The sequence below is a fragment of the Myotis daubentonii genome, chromosome 8 (genome assembly GCF_963259705.1).
Source record: "Myotis daubentonii chromosome 8, mMyoDau2.1, whole genome shotgun sequence".
NCBI lineage: Eukaryota > Metazoa > Chordata > Mammalia > Chiroptera > Vespertilionidae > Myotis > Myotis daubentonii.
Genome location: NC_081847.1, coordinates 19216145 through 19234078, shown reverse-complemented (window position 1 = coordinate 19234078; position 17934 = coordinate 19216145). Strand labels below are relative to the sequence as shown.

Here is a 17934-nt window from a genome sequence, read left to right as displayed (position 1 = left end):
GTTTTGCCTACCTTGGTGAGTCTGAAATACCAGGAACAGGACAGGGAGGCCTAGGGAAGGAATGAGGCAGCAGGAGAACAGATTGGAGAGGCAGCGTCCCACTGCTCTAGAATACTCCAGATGCCTGTCTGGCAGGGGTGGGACAGGCCTGGGCTCAGGGGAAGCCTCTTCTGAGCAGGGTGGCCTTGGGCATGGTTCTTCAGCTCCAGGTGATGGACCTCATGGTCTGAACCAGAAGCCTCAGAGCTGCGGGCTTGTTTAGAGAGCTGGACAGGAGATTTTTATATGCTGTCTCCTGGCCTTCATTTAGCTAACTCAATGAAAAACAGATAAAGAAAACCACTCTGGAGCTGAACAAACTCATCCATGGGCCAGGGCCAGCCTTTAGGTCACCTCTGACCTTGGGCAGAGGCACCATGGTCAGAACAAGGCCCCGGGGGGCCTGGGCTCGAATTCCAGCCCTGCTCCTTCCTGCCTGCTCACCCTAGACAGGTGGCTTCACTTCTCTCTGCCTGTTTCCTCACCAGTGACACATGGATAGCAACTGATCCTCCTTCACAGCCTCGCTACAATGTGCTTGAACAATGCCTGGCACAGGGTAAGGCACTGCCAAATCTACCCACAAGGCCACCTTCAAGCCCATCACAGGAGAAATCGCAGACCAGACCCTCCCGGAACAGACAGCGCTCCTAGGGAGGAGCTCAGGGTGGCTGAAGCAATTCTGCCCTTTCTCCTACTCCCATCAATGGGATGGAAGTCATACAAAAGTGGTGCCCAAAATACCTCCGTGGACAGAGAACCACAGCCTTGTACCACTGTTCTTACTCAGTAGGTTAAAGGAGCAGCACATACAAGCAAGGAGCCATATGTCTCCTTGGCTCTCAGCTCTGATAATGTGCATAACGCTTCAAATTCCAAAACTAAGCTCCCTTTTGTGACCACAGGGGAGGCTCAATCACCTAAAATTAAATTTGTCTTGCAAAAAAGGCACCCAGGAATCTCTCTCAACTGGGGTCCTCAGGAAAATTTTCTCTCTGCTTGCATAGTTACGAGGCTCCCCCAGTCATCAGGTTCCAGCCAAAGGGGACCCATTGGGTTCCAACAGCCCAGCAGTTTCAGCATCAGCCCCTTCAGTGTGCAGTTACTGGAACACTCCTGGCACTGCTCACGCTCAGCTTACTCAACCAACAGGGAGGGCGTCGGGACCTCTCCAGTAACTGCATCTGAGCTCGAGACAGCTGGTGATCAATGAGAGATTATTACCACAGCTCTGCCACGGGCTCCAGCTCAACTCCAGCTGTTGTTGCAGGTGCCTGGCAGTCCTCCCTAGGGCAGGCAGATTCAGGTGGTCTTCATGCACAAAGTATGGACCCATGTGTACCTGGCAGTCTACAGAAGGCTAGGCCTGGTAAGGTAAGTTGGGTTGAAAGTGCCAGCTAAGACAGGTGGAGGAGACACAGGACACGTGACAATCATGCAGCAGAGCCACACCAAAGGAATGCGGGACTGTGTGCGTCACTACAGAAGCAACTATGGCAGCAACACCAGAAAGGCTTTTAAACAGAGGATTCTTGAGCCAAACACTGCTGAGTAAGGAGAAGGCAAGGGCGGGGGCTTAAGCAAGGAGAGCAGCACAGGACAGGCACAGAGGCTTGCAAGGGGCCTTACTAGTCAGAGCGAGGTTGTGAGGCCAGGGTAAGCCCAAGTCTTCATAGGCCCCAGGAATCCAGATTTTATTCCACAGGCAAGGAGCAACGTCTAGAAGGGAGCAAGGTTTGCATTTGGGAAAAATTATTCCAGGACACGCAGTGGGACAAGGCTGGAGGCAGGCAGATCAAGGAAAAGCCCACGCCTGAGAGTACAGAAAGCAGAACTGTTGGGACACAGGCCCTGTGTCAACTCAGGGTCTCGAGAGCAAAACCTGCCACAGGGGTGTGTGGTTTTAGGAGTTGGGGGGCGAACACCAATGGAAAAGACACTCATTTTCTCAGGGAATGTCTGGAGCACTCTGAAGGCCTCAGACACACAGATGCAGGCAGAATGGCTGCTGCCTCCGGACACTGCACTGTCCTTCCAACAGAAAGCCAGACACCAACCTCAGGGTGCCTTCTAGGTTGACATCCCCAATCACCTGAGCCAAACTCCAGTCAAAAGCCCCAGGGTCCCAGGAAGGGCTACCCTGCAACTCCTTGAAGCCCAACACTACACAAGCAATCATCTCATTTAGAGATGGACAAGCCCCTGACTCCTCCTGACCCCTAGTCCAGAGGGCATCTCCCTGAATCACAGAAGCTGGCAGGTGGGGACATCCATCTCTATAAATGAGAAACTAGGGCCAGCATTGCTGCTGGCCTCCCCACTACGCAGAAGGCAATTCATTGACAGAGAAGGGTCTCCCTGGGCTTGTGGGAAAGTGACCCTCATGGGCCCTGGATGAAAGATCCCTCAAATGCAGCAGCAGCAGCAGCACCTGCAGGCCCTGCAGTCCTCATCAGTCCGTACCCAAGAGGTGGCTGGCCCTGTGCAGACTCCAAGCCCAGCACTCGCAGGGACTTGTCTGCCCTCATGACCGGATGCACTCAACCTGACTGCCATGGACATTAAAATCTGGTGTTTTAATTGCACTGGAATGAAGTACAAATAATGTCAACAGCAATGCTATTTGGACCTTTGAATCAGGCCTTTTTGTTTGGTTGGAGAAAAAGTAATCTTAACTAGGAAATTGGGCTCTTAATGATGTCTAATGGAATGTTTAAAAAATCCTATAAATTGCATGACTATTTCCCCCCTCAAATTTCAAAAAAATCAACTTCGTATCTGAAACATGAACGCCACCTACAGCTTCTCTAAGACGTGGCGTACCACACTGACACTTGGCTTGCTTCCCGAGACACTTTTGTTCTTTTTTTTTTTTTAAAGTTGAATTTGAAGAACTAAGAGAAAGTGAATAAAGGCTCAAAGCCCCACAGAGACTTCTTGAGCTTCAGACTCTGAAAAAGTTAAAGTCCAAAAGAAAGAGTATGAAACTTACTCTCAATACACATTGATCTGTGCCTCAGCCCTAAGGCGGAGGGCCCAGATGGGGGCCCAAGCTCCAGCTCTGATCCCTGCCCTAGCATTTACTGGCTGCATGATTTCTGGGAAGTTTAAAAACACAGCTGAGCTTTGGTTTCTGTTCTTGTAAAACAGGCAAAAATACAAACCCACCTTTCAGAATGTTAGGGGGATACATTCATGGAGAAGAGTTTCATAAACCATGCACCTAATGGTGTCACATTCCCAGTGGTGACCCAGCACCAGGCCTCAGACACAGTGAGTTCACAGCACAAAGGACAGCATGGGGGGCAGGGAGGTGGAATTGGAGGAAGGAAGGGGTGGTGTTCTTATCAAGTTACACAGTTGAAGATGAGGCCCCTGCTAAGCTACAGACACCTAAAGTTTTTCTGGTAGGTCTGAAAATTTCTCCGCATCTCCCTTGACCTCTGGTGACCCCTGCCCCATTTATTAGGTTATAGAACATGATCCTATTTGCATTTCCACCTGCTCTGGCAGAGGGTGAAGCAGCCCCTTGAGGCCTGGCACAACATGCAGCTGCCAGACCCCCCAGGACACTGCCAGGTTTTTAAATGCAGGACACACCTGATAATATTCTTCTTAGCTCAGTTTGTGACCATTTACTGGGTACCCAAGGCTGGGACAGGCATGAGAAAAACTGGCCACTTTCTTTCCTCCACCTGGCCCCCCTAAAAGAGCAAGGACTTCTTTCTGCTTGCTGCTCAGAGGATACTCAGGGGACCTCTGGTCAGGGCTGCACTGCCTCACAGCACCTGAAAGGACAGGGGTTCTGCTTGGTACAATAAGGTTCTGTTTATTTGACTCAGACAGATAATGGACTTTTTGTTTCTTTTCTATTTAAAAAATAATACCTACATGTTACAGAAAAACTGGGAAATGCAGAAGGGTGAAGATATTAAGATTTACCCATAATCCTGTCCCCCAAAGATGGCCTCTTTCTCCAACATGGGCTGTGTGTGTCTGAAAACATGGTCATCATGGGGTTATAAATACCTATGTCTCCTGGAGGGTGGCTGGGCTTGCCTGGGCCCTGTTGTGGCGGCCTTCTGGCCCCAGAGTAAACCTTATACATCTGCAGATGGGAAGCGTGTCAGGCATAAAGCCATCCTAGGGAAGAGGGCCATGCCTTGTCTTAGCCTTGCTCAGCTTCTTCTCCAAGCGAACCAAGCTCCAGCGGAAGCCCGGTATTCTAGAGCGTATCTAAATGGGGAGTTTCCTGAACGAGCACCCTGTACTTCCCAAGACCAAATCTTTGGCTTATCCAGGGTCCAGACCCACACTGTACTAATCTGGACCTACCTCCAGGTCATGGCACTGATAGCTCTCCTAAAAGGGTAATGCTAACATGCCCATTAGTACACGCTAGGTGCAAGCAGGCAGGCCAGCATGTTATGCAGGCAAGGACTGTGTTTGAGGACAAAAATAGATTAAAAAAAAACCACCACCACATACACACACTTCCTGTGAGAGACATGGCTTTCATAATAGGTACCGCACACAAATGCTGAGGTAACAATCAGAGAATGAACCAGCAGAGGCCACACGGCACTGCAAACACTTAGAAGCTTCAGTTCTGGGAAATTTCCACTTTCTCTTTGGTACCATGAATTCCCTCTTTTCCAAACACTGAGACAAGAGCCCATGCCTTTTGTTTCATAAGCAAGTATTTTCTCCGTGTTCCACACCTGGGTTTATGATGCTCCCTGGAAAATGTCACCATTTCCATAGTACCACACGAGCAGTAAAATCAGTCGGAGGGCGCTGGAAACACTCATGTGGGTCTCTTGCACTCTGCAACAAGGGTAAATCGTGGAATGTGTTTGAAGAATGATGCTGTACTGTCTTCCTAAAAGGGGACCTACCTTTTGACTTAGCGAGCACATATCTAGGAATTTAATTTCTACAGAGAGATACTCACACATCATATATACATCACTGCAGCATTAATTTTAGCAACAACAACAACAGAAAACACTGCACACTACTTAATATCATTTAAATAAATCATGATACATTCATGCTATGGAAAGTGGCAGCCCTGCAGAAGATGTCACTAGTACGCTTATAAGTAAAGAAAGCCAGTTCCAAAGCTGCGTGCACTGTAGGCCCCAGCTGTGCATTTGGTGTGATGAGCAGAGTATCCCCGGAGATACCCCTGGGAAGTGGATGGTAAATGGGATGAAGCAGGAAGGAACACTAACTTTTTACCTTCTATGGTTTTATACTGCTTGAACTGTGTTTGCTGGAAGCACATATTTATACAATAATGAACGTTAAAAAGCAGGGATTAGGAAGGCAGTGTTCACTGTCAAATCCAGCCACAGACAAGTGCTAAAGCTGTCACATGGCCTTGATTAGCTCTTGTAGGAAAATTAGATCAGAAGTTCTGGAAAAGTTCCAAGTTGGACTTTCAGAAGTGTGTCCTGTGCCTGCACCCACATCTGCTGGGCTTCCCTCTGGGCACCTGTCAGTGAGGGCCCCACCTCGTGATGACTAAAGAAGCAACCCTGTCTCTGGTGGACCCCAGCTCTGGGGCAGGTTTTGCCACTGATCTGTCATGTGTCATGGCCAGCCGCAGCCTCTGTGATCTCATTCGTCACATCTCACTGTGATACAGAGGACAACGGGAGTTCACCCCCACCCCACTCCGGACGCAGGCAGGCAGGCAGAACAAAGCAGAAAGGAGCTGCATGGCACCAATAGAGGGTTGCAAAGACATGTTTATTTTTACAGAGTCACCTGTAAGGTGACCCAAGAGACCACCACCCTCCTAAGGACTCCAGTTTAGAGCAGTGCTGTATAAAAGAAGCCACTGTGCTGATGCAGACGTTGTTCTTCATCTGCACTGCCCAAAAGGGCAGCTGCTGGCCACATGTGACTACTGAGCATTCGGAATGTGGTTAGCGTAACAGAATCTTTCACTTTATTACTTTTGACTGACTTGAATGTTTTTACACGGATGGCCCCATGTGACTAGCAGCTTCCCTGGTGGACAACACTGCCCTAGACTCTAGTTCTTCACTGCCCATGGTCAAAAATCTCATGGCCCTGGAACCCTTCTCCACCTGAGTCAGGCTCCTCGATTTGGAGTTAGAAATCCCTTCCTAGCCTGCTCCACACCAGTGATAAAGAACCTATTCCCCAAGTAGCTCCCCATGGTCATCAGGCCACCTCTCCCCCACCAAGGTTATTCTCCAGGTCCCCGAGTTTCTGGACACCCAGGGCCAGCCAGCCCACCCAGAGTTGTATCCACAGTTCTCTTCTCTAGGGCATGCATAGCCTTGGGGAGGCTGGAGGTGGAAAAACCCTGGACAGACATAGAAAGAAGCTCAACCCCAGCTGGTGGGCAAGAAGGTCAAGAGCATGCAGTTGGGGCTAACCAGAGCCTCAGGGGACAGGAGGTGTAACTGCATGAAAAGAATGTGGTCTGCTTCTCACTCGGCAACACAGTCACAGCTACAGATTCTAATATGAGTCAGATTAATTCTAGAACACTGAACCCCACATACAAGATGGAATTGCAAGGGATGTGTGAAAACCCATGATTTCACAATTATGGAGCCGGGGGCAGGGAGTGACCTGCATCCACCTCGGAGGGCCCTGAAGGTGACTACCAACCCTAGGAAAAACAGGGCTCAGATCACACACTGCAAATTCAGGGAAATAAAAAATAAAATACAAGAGCTCTGGCCGGTGGGGCTTGGTTAGTTGGAGAGTCATCCTATACACCAAAAGGCTGTGGGTTTGCTTCCCAGTCAGAGCACAACCCAGGTTGTGGGTTCAGTCTCTGGTCGGGCTGAGTGCTGGAGGCAACTGATCAATGTTTCTCTCTCCCTCAGTTGAAGATAATACAAATAAAAAGAAGTACAAGAAAATATCTCCCCATGCTTTCAGACTTTCACCTTTCAGGTGTTATATTAGCCACACGTATTATCCTTTGTGGCTGTTTTCATATAGGTCATGTCTGACTGTCCCACGTGGCTGTTTGTGTGGCCAAGAGCCCCAAATTGCAACCTTGGAGTAATAGCCTCCCACCATGTGGGTCAGCACCCTACTTGTAATTAAAATAGTTTGGGAATACGGAATACATTCACACATCAGACAAAACTGGCCTTCCAAAAGCCACTTACAACTCCATCCAATATTCCTATCTATTTTTCCCTCCAGATGGGACTTTCAGAATAGTTTTGTCAAATTAAGGGAGGAAAATTCCATTGAAATTTTGGCTGGAAGAATAATAAACCCTTAAGAGAACTTAGGAATAACTATTATTTTATCTATAATATTCAATCTTTCTTCTCCTGGAGCACGGTATTTCCTTCTTCAAATTTTGCCTTATACCACCCTCAGCCAAGTTGCTATGTGGGTTCTCACAGGCATAAAGTTAAGTCTTCCTTCTAACAAGGTTCTCTATTACCTGCAAATTAGGACCATTTTGTCTTCCTTTCTATATTATCATCACATTTTGTTTCATGCCTTATCTCAGATGTCTAAAGCCATAGTGGTAATAATGACCACAGGACACAGGAAGCTCTATTCTAACACACCTGATGTTGGAAAGCCAGAAAACAGGCCTGTTCTCAGCAATATACCTGTCTTCGAATCTCAAATGGCCTTGTAGCTGTGTCAGGTGGAAAACCACCTTCAACAAGGGCAGTGTGCGCTCCCTCCAGCCTGTGCTGGCAGGGCTGAGGCCCTTGGGTTTTCAAGGGCCTGAGAAGTTGACCTGACCTATGGGGCCAGGTGATGGTCCCTGATCCTCAGCAGGAGCCCAAAGCTACTCACAGAGGATGGGTGCCCTCCCAGCCCATGAAGTTGGAGGTAGAAGCCAGAGAAACGGTAATGTAGCTTCACTAAGGTGCAAGAAAGGGAAACCCAGCTAAAAAACAGAGGATCCAAAAAACAAAACAAAAACAACAGAGAATCCTGTGCTACATAACATAGGTCCAAACATTTAAGATCCCATAAGATGCCTCATCAATGCCCTAGCCAGTTTGGCTCAGTTGATAGAGTGTCAGTCTGGAGACTGAAGGGTCTCAGGTTCAATTCCAGGCTGGGGCACGTACCTCAGTTGTAGGCTCAATTCCCAGCCCTGGTCGGGGCATGTGCAGAAAGCAACCAATTGACTTATCTCTGTCACATGGCTGTTTCTTTCCCTCCCTCCCTTCCACTCTCTCTAAAAATCAATGGAAAAATATCCTAGGGTGAGGATTAACAACAACAAAAAAAGATGCCTCATCAAGACAAATGCAATTAATTTTCCAAATCAACTAAGAAAACATAAGACTACTAGTATTCTAGCAAATGAGTGATGAACATGAAATAGAACTCATCGGCCCAATTTCCATATTAATATGAAACAAAGTAATAGGAAACTACTGTTCTATATTATTTTATATATACATAAAATGCTCCATTAAATAACTGGGACAAGCCTTAGCTGGTTTGGCTCAGTGGACAGAAGGTCAGCCTGAGGGCTAAAGGGTATTAGGTTCGATTCCAGTCAAGGACACATGCCTGGTTGTGAGCTCGATCCCCAGTGGGGGGCGCGTAGGAGGCAGCCGATCAATGATTCTCTCGCATCAATGATGTTTCTACCTCTCTCCCCCTCTCCCTCACTGAAATCAATAAAAAATTATAATGGGGACGGGGGTAGGGAGGACAGGACACTGGGGGTGAGGGGTTGGAGGGGTAAATACTACTGCTCCCTGAAAACATTATCCTACCATTATTCCCTCAACAAACACATATAAATGAATAAAGGTATGCTAAAATACCAGGTGAGGTACACAACAGAACAGGCTCACAAAAGGCAGTCAGACATTTAAGAAAGATTTGCTGTCCCTTGACTCAGGCTCTCACATGACTTGCTCTAGCTAATAAGATGCTAGTCAGAAATGTGCCCTTTTATAGCTCTGTCATAAGCATGAGAAGGGCCTCTGCCCTGAGAGTCCTTGTGTCTCAGCCTGGACCCCAGAATGAACACATGTGGAAGAGACTTACAGAAAGGAGCCAAACCCAGAGTGAACAGAGCCACTCAGCAGAGCCAACCCAGATCAGTCAACCTCTAGCCAATCCAGCAGAAGTATGAGCAAGAATAAATGACAGCTGGTGTAAATCACTGAAATCTGAAATGTTTGTTATGCCGCCTTGTTGTGGCAATAGCTAACTGATAAGATGGCTTCCCCAAAGGAAATCCATAAGCCATTCAAAGATAGCATTTTCCTCCAAGTTCATAAAGAAATCAAAGCTACTTACCAGGCTCACCTTTCTTCTTTGAACCAGACTTCTTCTTTGCAGGAGCCTCTTGCTTTGGTGCCTCCTGGCTCTGAACCATATCTGCCTTTTTGCCCTGGTTAGGAGCTGACTCTGCCTTTTTACCCTGATTGGCAGATGCATCTACCTTTTTGGCCTGGTTGGGGGACCCTTCTGACTTTTTGCCCTGGTTTGGGGTTCCCTCTGCCTTCTTGCCTTGGTTGGAGGGCCCATCTGCTTTTTTCCCTTGGTTTGCAGTACCCTCCACCTTTGTGCCCTGATTAGCAACTGAATCTGCCTTTTTACCCTGATTCTGGGCCCCCTCTGCCTTTTTGCCCTGATTCTGGGCCCCCTCTGCCTTTTTGCCCTGATTCTGGGCCCCCTCTGCCTTTTTGCCCTGATTCTGGCTCCCCTCTGCCTTTTTGCCCTGGTTCTGGGCCCCGTCCGCCTTTTTGCCCTGATTCTGGGCCCCCTCCACCTTTTGGCCCTGATTCTGGGCCCCCTCGCCCTTTTTGCCCTGGTTGGGAGCCCCCTCTGCCTTTTTGCCCTGGTTCTGGGCCCCGTCTGCCTTTTTGCCCTGGTTCTGGCCCCCGTCCGCCTTTTTGCCCTGGTTCTGGCCCCCCTCCACCTTTTGGCCCTGATTCTGAGCCCCCTCTCCCTTTTTGCCCTGATTTTGGGCCCCCTCTCCCTTTTTGCCCTGGTTGGGAGCCCCTTCTGCCTTTTTACCTTGGTTGGAAGTGCCTTCTGCCTTTTTACCCTGGTTCTGGGTTCCTTCTGCCTTTTTGCCTTGGTTCTGGGCTCCCTCTGCCTTTTTGCCTTGGTTCTGGGCTCCCTCTGCCTTTTTGCCCTGGTTGGGAGTTCCCTCAACCTTTTTGCTCTGATTCTGAACAACTTCTGCCTTTTTGCCCTGGTCTGGGGACCCCTCCTGTTTTTTGCCCTGGTTGGGGGCTCCTTCTGCCTTTTTGCCCTGGTTCTGGGCCCCCTCTGCCTTTTTGCCCTGGTTCTGGGCCCCCTCTGCCTTTTTGCCCTGGTTCTGGGCCCCTTCTGCCTTTTTGCCCTGGTTCTGGACCCCCTCTGCCTTTTTGCCCTGGTTCTGGACCCCCTCTGCCTTTTTGCCCTGGTTCTGGGTTCCCTCTGCCTTTTTGCCCTGGTTCTGGGTCCCCTCTGCCTTTTTGCCCTGGTTCTGGATCCCCTCTGCCTTTTTGCCCTGGTTCTGAGCCCCCTCTGCCTTTTTGCCCTGGTTCTGAGCCCCCTCTGCCTTTTTGCCCTGGTTCTGTGGCCCCTCTGCCTTTTTGCCCTGGTTGGGAGTTCCCTCTGCCTTTTTGCCCTGGTTCTGAGTCCCTTCTGCCTTTTTGCCCTGCACAGCACCAGTGGCCTTGGAGCCCACTGGAGGCACAACCACCATAGGCACCTCCTTAGGAGCAGTTTCCAAGATGGCAGCCTTTGAGGCAAGAACCTGGATAGAATTCACTACAGAACTGACTGCTGGTTCCACTTTTGCTACTTTTTTCTCTTTCTTCTTTTTGTCCTTAGGGGAGGAGGCCAGCTTCTCTTGGGGCATGGCTGGTACCGTGGCTATAGGGGTAATGACCACAGAGGGTTGGACCGGGGTTGGAGCCACAGCCATTGCAGGTGCCCGTACTGGGTCTTTGAGGAGGATGGTCATGTTTGGGGCTGGCTCATGGTCAGGTATCTTCCCGTTGGGTTTCTCATCCTTTTTCTTGGTCTTTCCTTTCTTCTCTATTGTTTTCTCCTTCTTTTTCTTCTCTACTTTCTGGTGATAAGTTTTTGCCATCTCCTTGCGCTGGTTGGCTAGAGCTTCTTCATATGACGTCTCCTTCATGGAGAAGGTTGACACCAGGAAGATGCCAATGGCAGAAACAACCATAAATCCACCAAAGACCACAACCCCCAAGGTTTGAGTGTCGTAAATGTCCATTCTGGCTTATTTTCCGTTCACCTGCCAAACACATACACATAGATTACTTTTTGCAGAAACTGAGGTATTCAGTTTTCATCCCTAACCCCCACCACCAACTTAAGGTTTCACTAATTCTTCAGACTGATAAAGTCAATGAAGAAACAAATCCAGGCAATCTCTGATGCCATACACTCTTACCTTTCTCTCCGTAAAAGAGAGCAATTTCTAAGCAAGATATGAGCAGTCCCTTTCAGTGCTGGCAGATACAAAGCACTAAGGAGATGGCAGACTGAAGGTCTGTACTTAGGGCATGTGATGCCCTGGAGACTCAGAGGCCTCCATCACAATTCAAGATATTCCCCACTGGAGAAGTTAAAGATGCACATGAGCACGAGCACAGGCCAGGTGTGTAACAATCAGGAGTGGTGAGGACTGTGGCAAAAATGCTCCACTAAATTAGGAGCTGTCAACCAGCTATAGCTGATTGTTATAGAAATGTAAACAAGCACTTGCCAAGAGAGCTTTTGCTTTTTCACATTAGGTCAGAAATCTTTTTTACACAATGTGAAATAGACAAATTGGAAAAATACTACATGAGCCTGACATAGTAGGCAGTTAAGACAGACATGAGCAGAGCAGGAATTTGATAAGCCAGGTACAAAAGGTCACCAGGGTGGAAAGCTCTGGGAGCTTACCAATGGACAACTGTAAGGTGGGATCTCGTCCCCAGGGTGACCTTTCCTCCCCTAGCATATCGCTGGCCATGCAATTCAGACCCCTGATCTTTCATACCGCTGGTCATCCTGTGGTGCGGACCCTCCCCTGACCTTTCCTCCCCTGTCACATCACTAGTCATCTGGTAGACCGCCTGTACAGGAGGAACAAGGGGGCTGGAAAAAAGCCTCTACTGCTCCCGAACAAGCCCTTGCACCATCACTCCCTTAAGCATTAAGTTCCAAGACAGTGAGGTTCTGACCTACATCAAATAATCTTAGGAACCAAGGTCTGTTGACCACTAAGACAGAGTTTTAGTCAAACTAGAGATAATATCTAGGCTTCAGCTGTGTTTCACCTCCAGGCCCAGAAAAGCAGCAAGACCAGACCAGGCTAGGTGACCCCAAGGCTGACATCAGGACTAGCTATGGGAAGTAAGGATCCCCTGCCCTGGTACAGACCAATCAGAGGAGACCATGACCCTGGGCAGATGCTCCTGGAAAGCTGATGAATATTCTATTGATATCCTCCTCTGAGACTTCTAGTTAAAAACCCTTAAGATGGGAGGTGGGGGGGGGGGGGGAATCTCTTTTCCTCTCTCTCTCTCTTCCTAAATCCACACAGCTTAGCTGGATCACATTTTCATAGCCCACTTCTCTACCTCTGACTTTCTAAATAAACTTTCACCTGTATTTCAGTCTTAGCTCTGAATTTTTTCCTAGCCAAACTCAAGGACCCAGGTCTAACACCTGGCGCCGTTCGCAGTTAACATGCCAAAGCAAACACTTCTGCAGTCTTTCAGCTGCATACATTCTGGCCTGGAGGCCCCAGGTGTGCCATCTCTACTCTGTCACCTCTTTCCCCCGTGTTGATAAACAAAACTACCCAAAGGTCAGGAATGAAAACCTTTTTATTACAATCCTAAAAAGTGACCAAGAATTTCGTGAGTAAAAAATGGTCTGTTGCCAGTGATAGCTGCTGAAAAGTTATGGAAACTGCAACTCACAGGAAAACAGGGGGTGTATCAGTCTTGGGAAGTCCACCAAATATAAGACTCCAGGTTTGGAATTTCACAGCCAGAGGCTGCAAAGGAAGGAGGACAGTATCACCAGGCTCAATCCTTGCCCTGGGGAGGGGCCCTTTGCCTGGGACACACTCCAAACCAGAGGATGAACCACTCCTTCTCACTGCCCATGGACCAAAGTCCAAAGAGTCAGATGTATCCTGGTCCACACTTTACTGACTGACAGTCCAGGCTAGAGTCAACTTCAGTGAGAAACTCCAAGAGTTTTACTTACTTGAATACACTCAACTTTCATCAACTAATTTTCATGTTATTATCACATTCCCATCCCCCCGGAGTGAAAAACAGCCTAGCCCCTTCAGATGATCAAAAATGAAATTTGAGAACAGAATGTAAGTATAAGGCGGTGGGTAAAGGAAAGTGGAAAGGGGGCAAAGAGAGAGGAGCAGGAGAGGTGAACCACCCTCCCCAACATATCCCCCCCTCCCAAAATCTCTAGACACAGTGTCCAGGCCGGGTCCAGGCTTGTCATTGGCTTAGAAGTTGAGATTCCTCTTCCAGTGGGAGTGAGAAAGAGAAACAGAGTAGGAATTTCTAAACAATAATGAAATCTAAAGTTTGACTATAGGGCATTTAAAAGAAGGAACTAAGACTGTTTTAAATGTCTCAGCATTATGTTGTAAGAAAAATCAGTCATCGCAAAACAAGCACACTACTGCATCGTGCCTTTCTAATAAAACCCTTGCAGGAAGAGGGTTTCATGCTCTTCTGACAGGAACTTCACATATGTGCTTTCCATGGTAGTAACTCCGTCAGCTGCAGCTATGATACTGCTCCCAGCTTATCACCCTGGGTCTACAGAACCAAGTCAAAGTCTTCATTCCGGTCGGAACTTCTGCAAATGAAGTCTGAGGTATGCTCATGGAAACTTAGACCTGGACAAGCAGATTCTCACCTCTGGCCATGGGTTCTGACAGTATGATCCACACACAGCCAGGGCGCCCTCATTGACTAGTATGATAGTCAAGAGGCTGCCCCAGATTAATCCTTCCAGGAACACACTTAGAAGCTAAGTGTTGAAAATGAAACTGCCCTGCTTAGCCCTGAAGGGATCCACAGGGTGGGAAGGCAGAGACAAGAAGGCCTGAAATATTCTATGGTCAACCTCCATTTCTTGGTGAGCGCGCATCTCCAACTGAAACTCCACGTCCTCACAAAGACCTCTCAGAACTTCACTAATGTGGACACAACTCAGGTACAAAAACTATATTATCATCCCTATACTCGGTCTATTCAGATGACAAAATTCCTGTAAAACACCCCCCTTCTCCAGAGGCAGCACAACAACAGGGGCCTGAGTCACCCTATCGAGTCTCCATAAGCTGCGAACGGCTTCCCAACAACTCTGCGCTTGAGGGGTGGTCTCCCACGACGCTGCAGGTTCACCAGCGACTATAAAGCAGGCCTGTCCAGCCGACCACTGTGGGGCCTCTGCAGCCTGTGGTTTAGGCAGAAAAGCCAAAGCTGAAAATTAGCCTTGAATCTTACTCAAGTTAGGCAAACATGGGCCACAAAAATATATTCTCTGTCCGGAGCTCAGAATGGAGAAAGGCCAGCTTGGGAGAGTATTTCCCTTGGCAATACACACAAGTGTATGTTTGATAGCAGCGCAAATGTGTCTCCCCAACTTATGCATAATGGGTTACTCTAAAAAGGAATTACATCCCCACCACTAATTCCTAGGTTAGAATTTTTTAAAAAGAAATCTTTCAGAGAAAAATAAAAAGCCCTAGTCTTAAGGAGTAATACACTAAAACATTTAAGGCTAAGATCGTATCACCACAAACAGCAAAGAAATCTAAGTGAAAGCCAGCCTTCCTGCTTCTCTGCAGGGTCAGCTTGGGTGGGAACATCATGGGAAATCTCTGATTCACAGGAATGATAAAGCCAGTGACGCCTCACAATGTGCTCTCAAGATCATCATTCAGGGTGCTTTGCTTCTGAAATCCCCACTGGATTTTCCATAGGCCATGCCCAGGTTGGTAGAGAAGGTGCATGCCCGCCATATATCCTGTATGGGCTGACCACAAAGCACCTATGTTCTGTTAATTCTGAAATACAGTATGTATTTTTACTTACTATTGCTAGTACATTTAAGAGTGTTAAGTAGAAAGGTGAAGGCCCCATGATGAAAGGAAGCAGGAAGCGACCCAGAGGCTTGGGGATCACTCCCAAACTCAGCTGGCTGAAACTCACTGGCCTACCTGGAGGGTACTGAGAGAATGGCTTTCCTTCTGTTCCCAGAGGGGTAAGGATTTAGGGAACAAAAGAAAGTTAAAACTCCAAATTCTTCATACATGTAATATATCTAAGTCATGTAGCCAGACAAGTCTAGTCCGGTTTGGCCAATTCAGTCCAATTTGGCAATTGGGATGAGGTAGGCTTTACAAAAGAACCCTCAACAGCACCCCAGAGCTCGGTCTCATCACTAACGAACGAGCTATTCTGCCATGGGCCACATGAGGGCTCTCAGAAAAATCATGGGGCAGGAGGTGTCACAGAGAACAAGTCCCCAGATAGATTTCCTGGGCACAAGATTACCCACCAGTAAGCCACAAAACTAAAACAGAATGACAACGAAATAGAGTCCCTTACATATACGGTTGTATCAGGATCACCATCTAATATACAAAAGATTAAGAAAAATATCATGAACATCCATTTATCTACCACCCTACTGCCTCTGATAAAGGTTTATCAGATCCAAACATTTTACCACATTTATTTCTGATTTTTATAGATTTTTTTTAAATCCTCACCCAAAGACATGCTTTTATTGGTTTGAGAGAGAGAGGAAAGGAGAGGGAGAGAAAGAAAGAGAAACATCAATGTGAGAGTGAAACATCGACAGGTTGTCTCCCACACATGCCCGGACCAGAGACCAAACCTACAACTTGGGTAGGTGCCCTGACCAGGAATAGAGCAGACCCACGCTGGCCAGGGCTACTTCAGATATTTTTAAAACTCTCGGCCTGGCCAGCGAGGCTCAGTGGTTGAGCGTCATCGACCTATAAACCAGGAGGTCACGGTTTGATTCACAGTCAGGGCACATGCTTGAGTTGCAGGCTCGATCCCCAGTGTGGGGCATGCAAGAAGCAGCTAATCAATGATTCTCTCTTATCATTAATGTTTCTATCTCGCTCTCTCTCTTTTCCCTTCCTCTCTGAAATAAATAAAAATATATTTTAAAATAAAAATAAAACTCTCAGCACCTGGAATGTAGCACGTGCATACATATTTATGCTTACATTACAAACATATGTCTCAACAAATAAAATATAGTGTAGCTTTGAGTGCTGATGAGTGTTATATAAATGACACTACTGCAGGTATTATTGGACATTTTTAAACAATTAAACTTAGTTTTTGAGATTTATTTCCATAAACAAACATAGCTTTAGTTCATTTTAATTCTATATTATGTAACTAGACCACAAATGGAAATGGAAATGACAGGCATTTAGGTTTTACAAATTTATGCTATTCACACAGAACTATAGTGTGGCACGTTTTCCAGGTTCTCTGTGCCTGTGTACACATTTCTCTATGACAGACCTAGAGCTGGACCTGTTGGGACAGGGTGGGCAAGGCTGTATGCCAGATGTTGCCAAACTGGTCTCCAAAGGGGCAGCAACACAAAGCCCCCACATCTCTGCCAACATTTCCTACTGTAGTCAAGCTTGAGTCATGGTGCCAATCAAATGAATGTGACATTGCATCTTATTTACTGCCTTCAGATTTCTTTACTATGTTACTGTTCATAGCCTTTTGCTCATTTTTGTATCAGTTTTTTTCCTCTTTGTAGCTGACCTTTACATGTTTTGATATTAATCATTTGTTTTAGTTGTGCTGCAATCTGTGGTTTCTTTTCCAACCAATGTATAATATATCAACTATTAATTACACTATCAATGTAGTCCAATTTACTAATATTTGCCTTATGGTTTGTCATTCTTGTTTCATAGCTACTGCCTCAGAGTCATAAAGAGAATGTTTACTTTTTTTAAAAGAAAAAAGTGTCACTATCCTTCAAATTTAAATAATTACTCATTTATGTTGGATAGAAGAAATAAAGGGTGTCCCAAAATTCACGCAAGAAGTAATTTTGATAGAAAACACAGGTTTATAATTAAAAATTGTAAATTTTTTATTGATTCATAAAGTATACAGTATAGGGTTATGTATGGAATAGCACATCGGGTAAATGGCCTCCACGGCTTTGCTGGCACATACGCAAAGCCGTGGTCTTCATTGTCCCTGCTCCTGGGCCATAATTGGTACTTGGTAATGTTTATCAAATTGAAGGGATTGAAATCAAAGGGCAACAGATATTAGAATCTGATCCAATAAACCAAGTAAAATTAGGCTTTTATTTTTTGTTGTTGTTGTTAATGCTCACGCAAAATTCAAATCTTGCTTGAATTTTGGGACACCCTTTACATTTCTATGAGTCAAAACTCAATACAACCCGGGCCAATGTGGCTCTGCTGGCTGAAGCATCGCCCTGTGCACCAGAACGTCACAGGTTAGATTCCCAGTCAGGGCACATAACCAGGTTGCACATTTCACCCCGTTTGAGGTAGGTTCGGGAGGCAACCAATCAATGTTTCTCTCTATGTCTTCCTTCCTCTCTCACTAAAAAAACCAACAAAATAAAATGAGAAAACTTTCACGCACACAAAAAAACTCATACAAAGTGAAAAATCTCCCTTATACCCAATCCCCCAGCCACTCAGGTTCCAACCATTGGGATGGGAGACAGCCACTATAACACAAGTCATTTTACTATTTAGAGTTATTTTTTTCTAAAATCCTCAGTAATGCTTTTCATAGCTAGTTTTTTTAATCACCTGGGATTTACTTTGCCATATGACAGGAAATCATG

General features: G+C 46.8%; 1 protein-coding gene across 5 annotated transcripts in view; it reads right to left on the bottom strand.

Annotated features, from left to right (window-relative positions):
* The window catches only part of RRBP1 (ribosome binding protein 1), a 71469-nt gene that overhangs the window by 30798 nt on the left and 22737 nt on the right, over positions 1-17934 (bottom strand). For 4 of the 5 annotated variants that reach the window (XM_059705473.1, XM_059705474.1, XM_059705477.1 and 1 more), the window contains exon 2: positions 9334-11290. In XM_059705473.1, the coding sequence (XP_059561456.1) occupies positions 9334-11269 (1936 nt within the window). In that variant the 5' untranslated portion in view covers positions 11270-11290. The remainder of the gene's footprint in view (positions 1-9333; positions 11291-17934) is intronic. The other variant, XM_059705476.1, reaches the window with a different exon arrangement.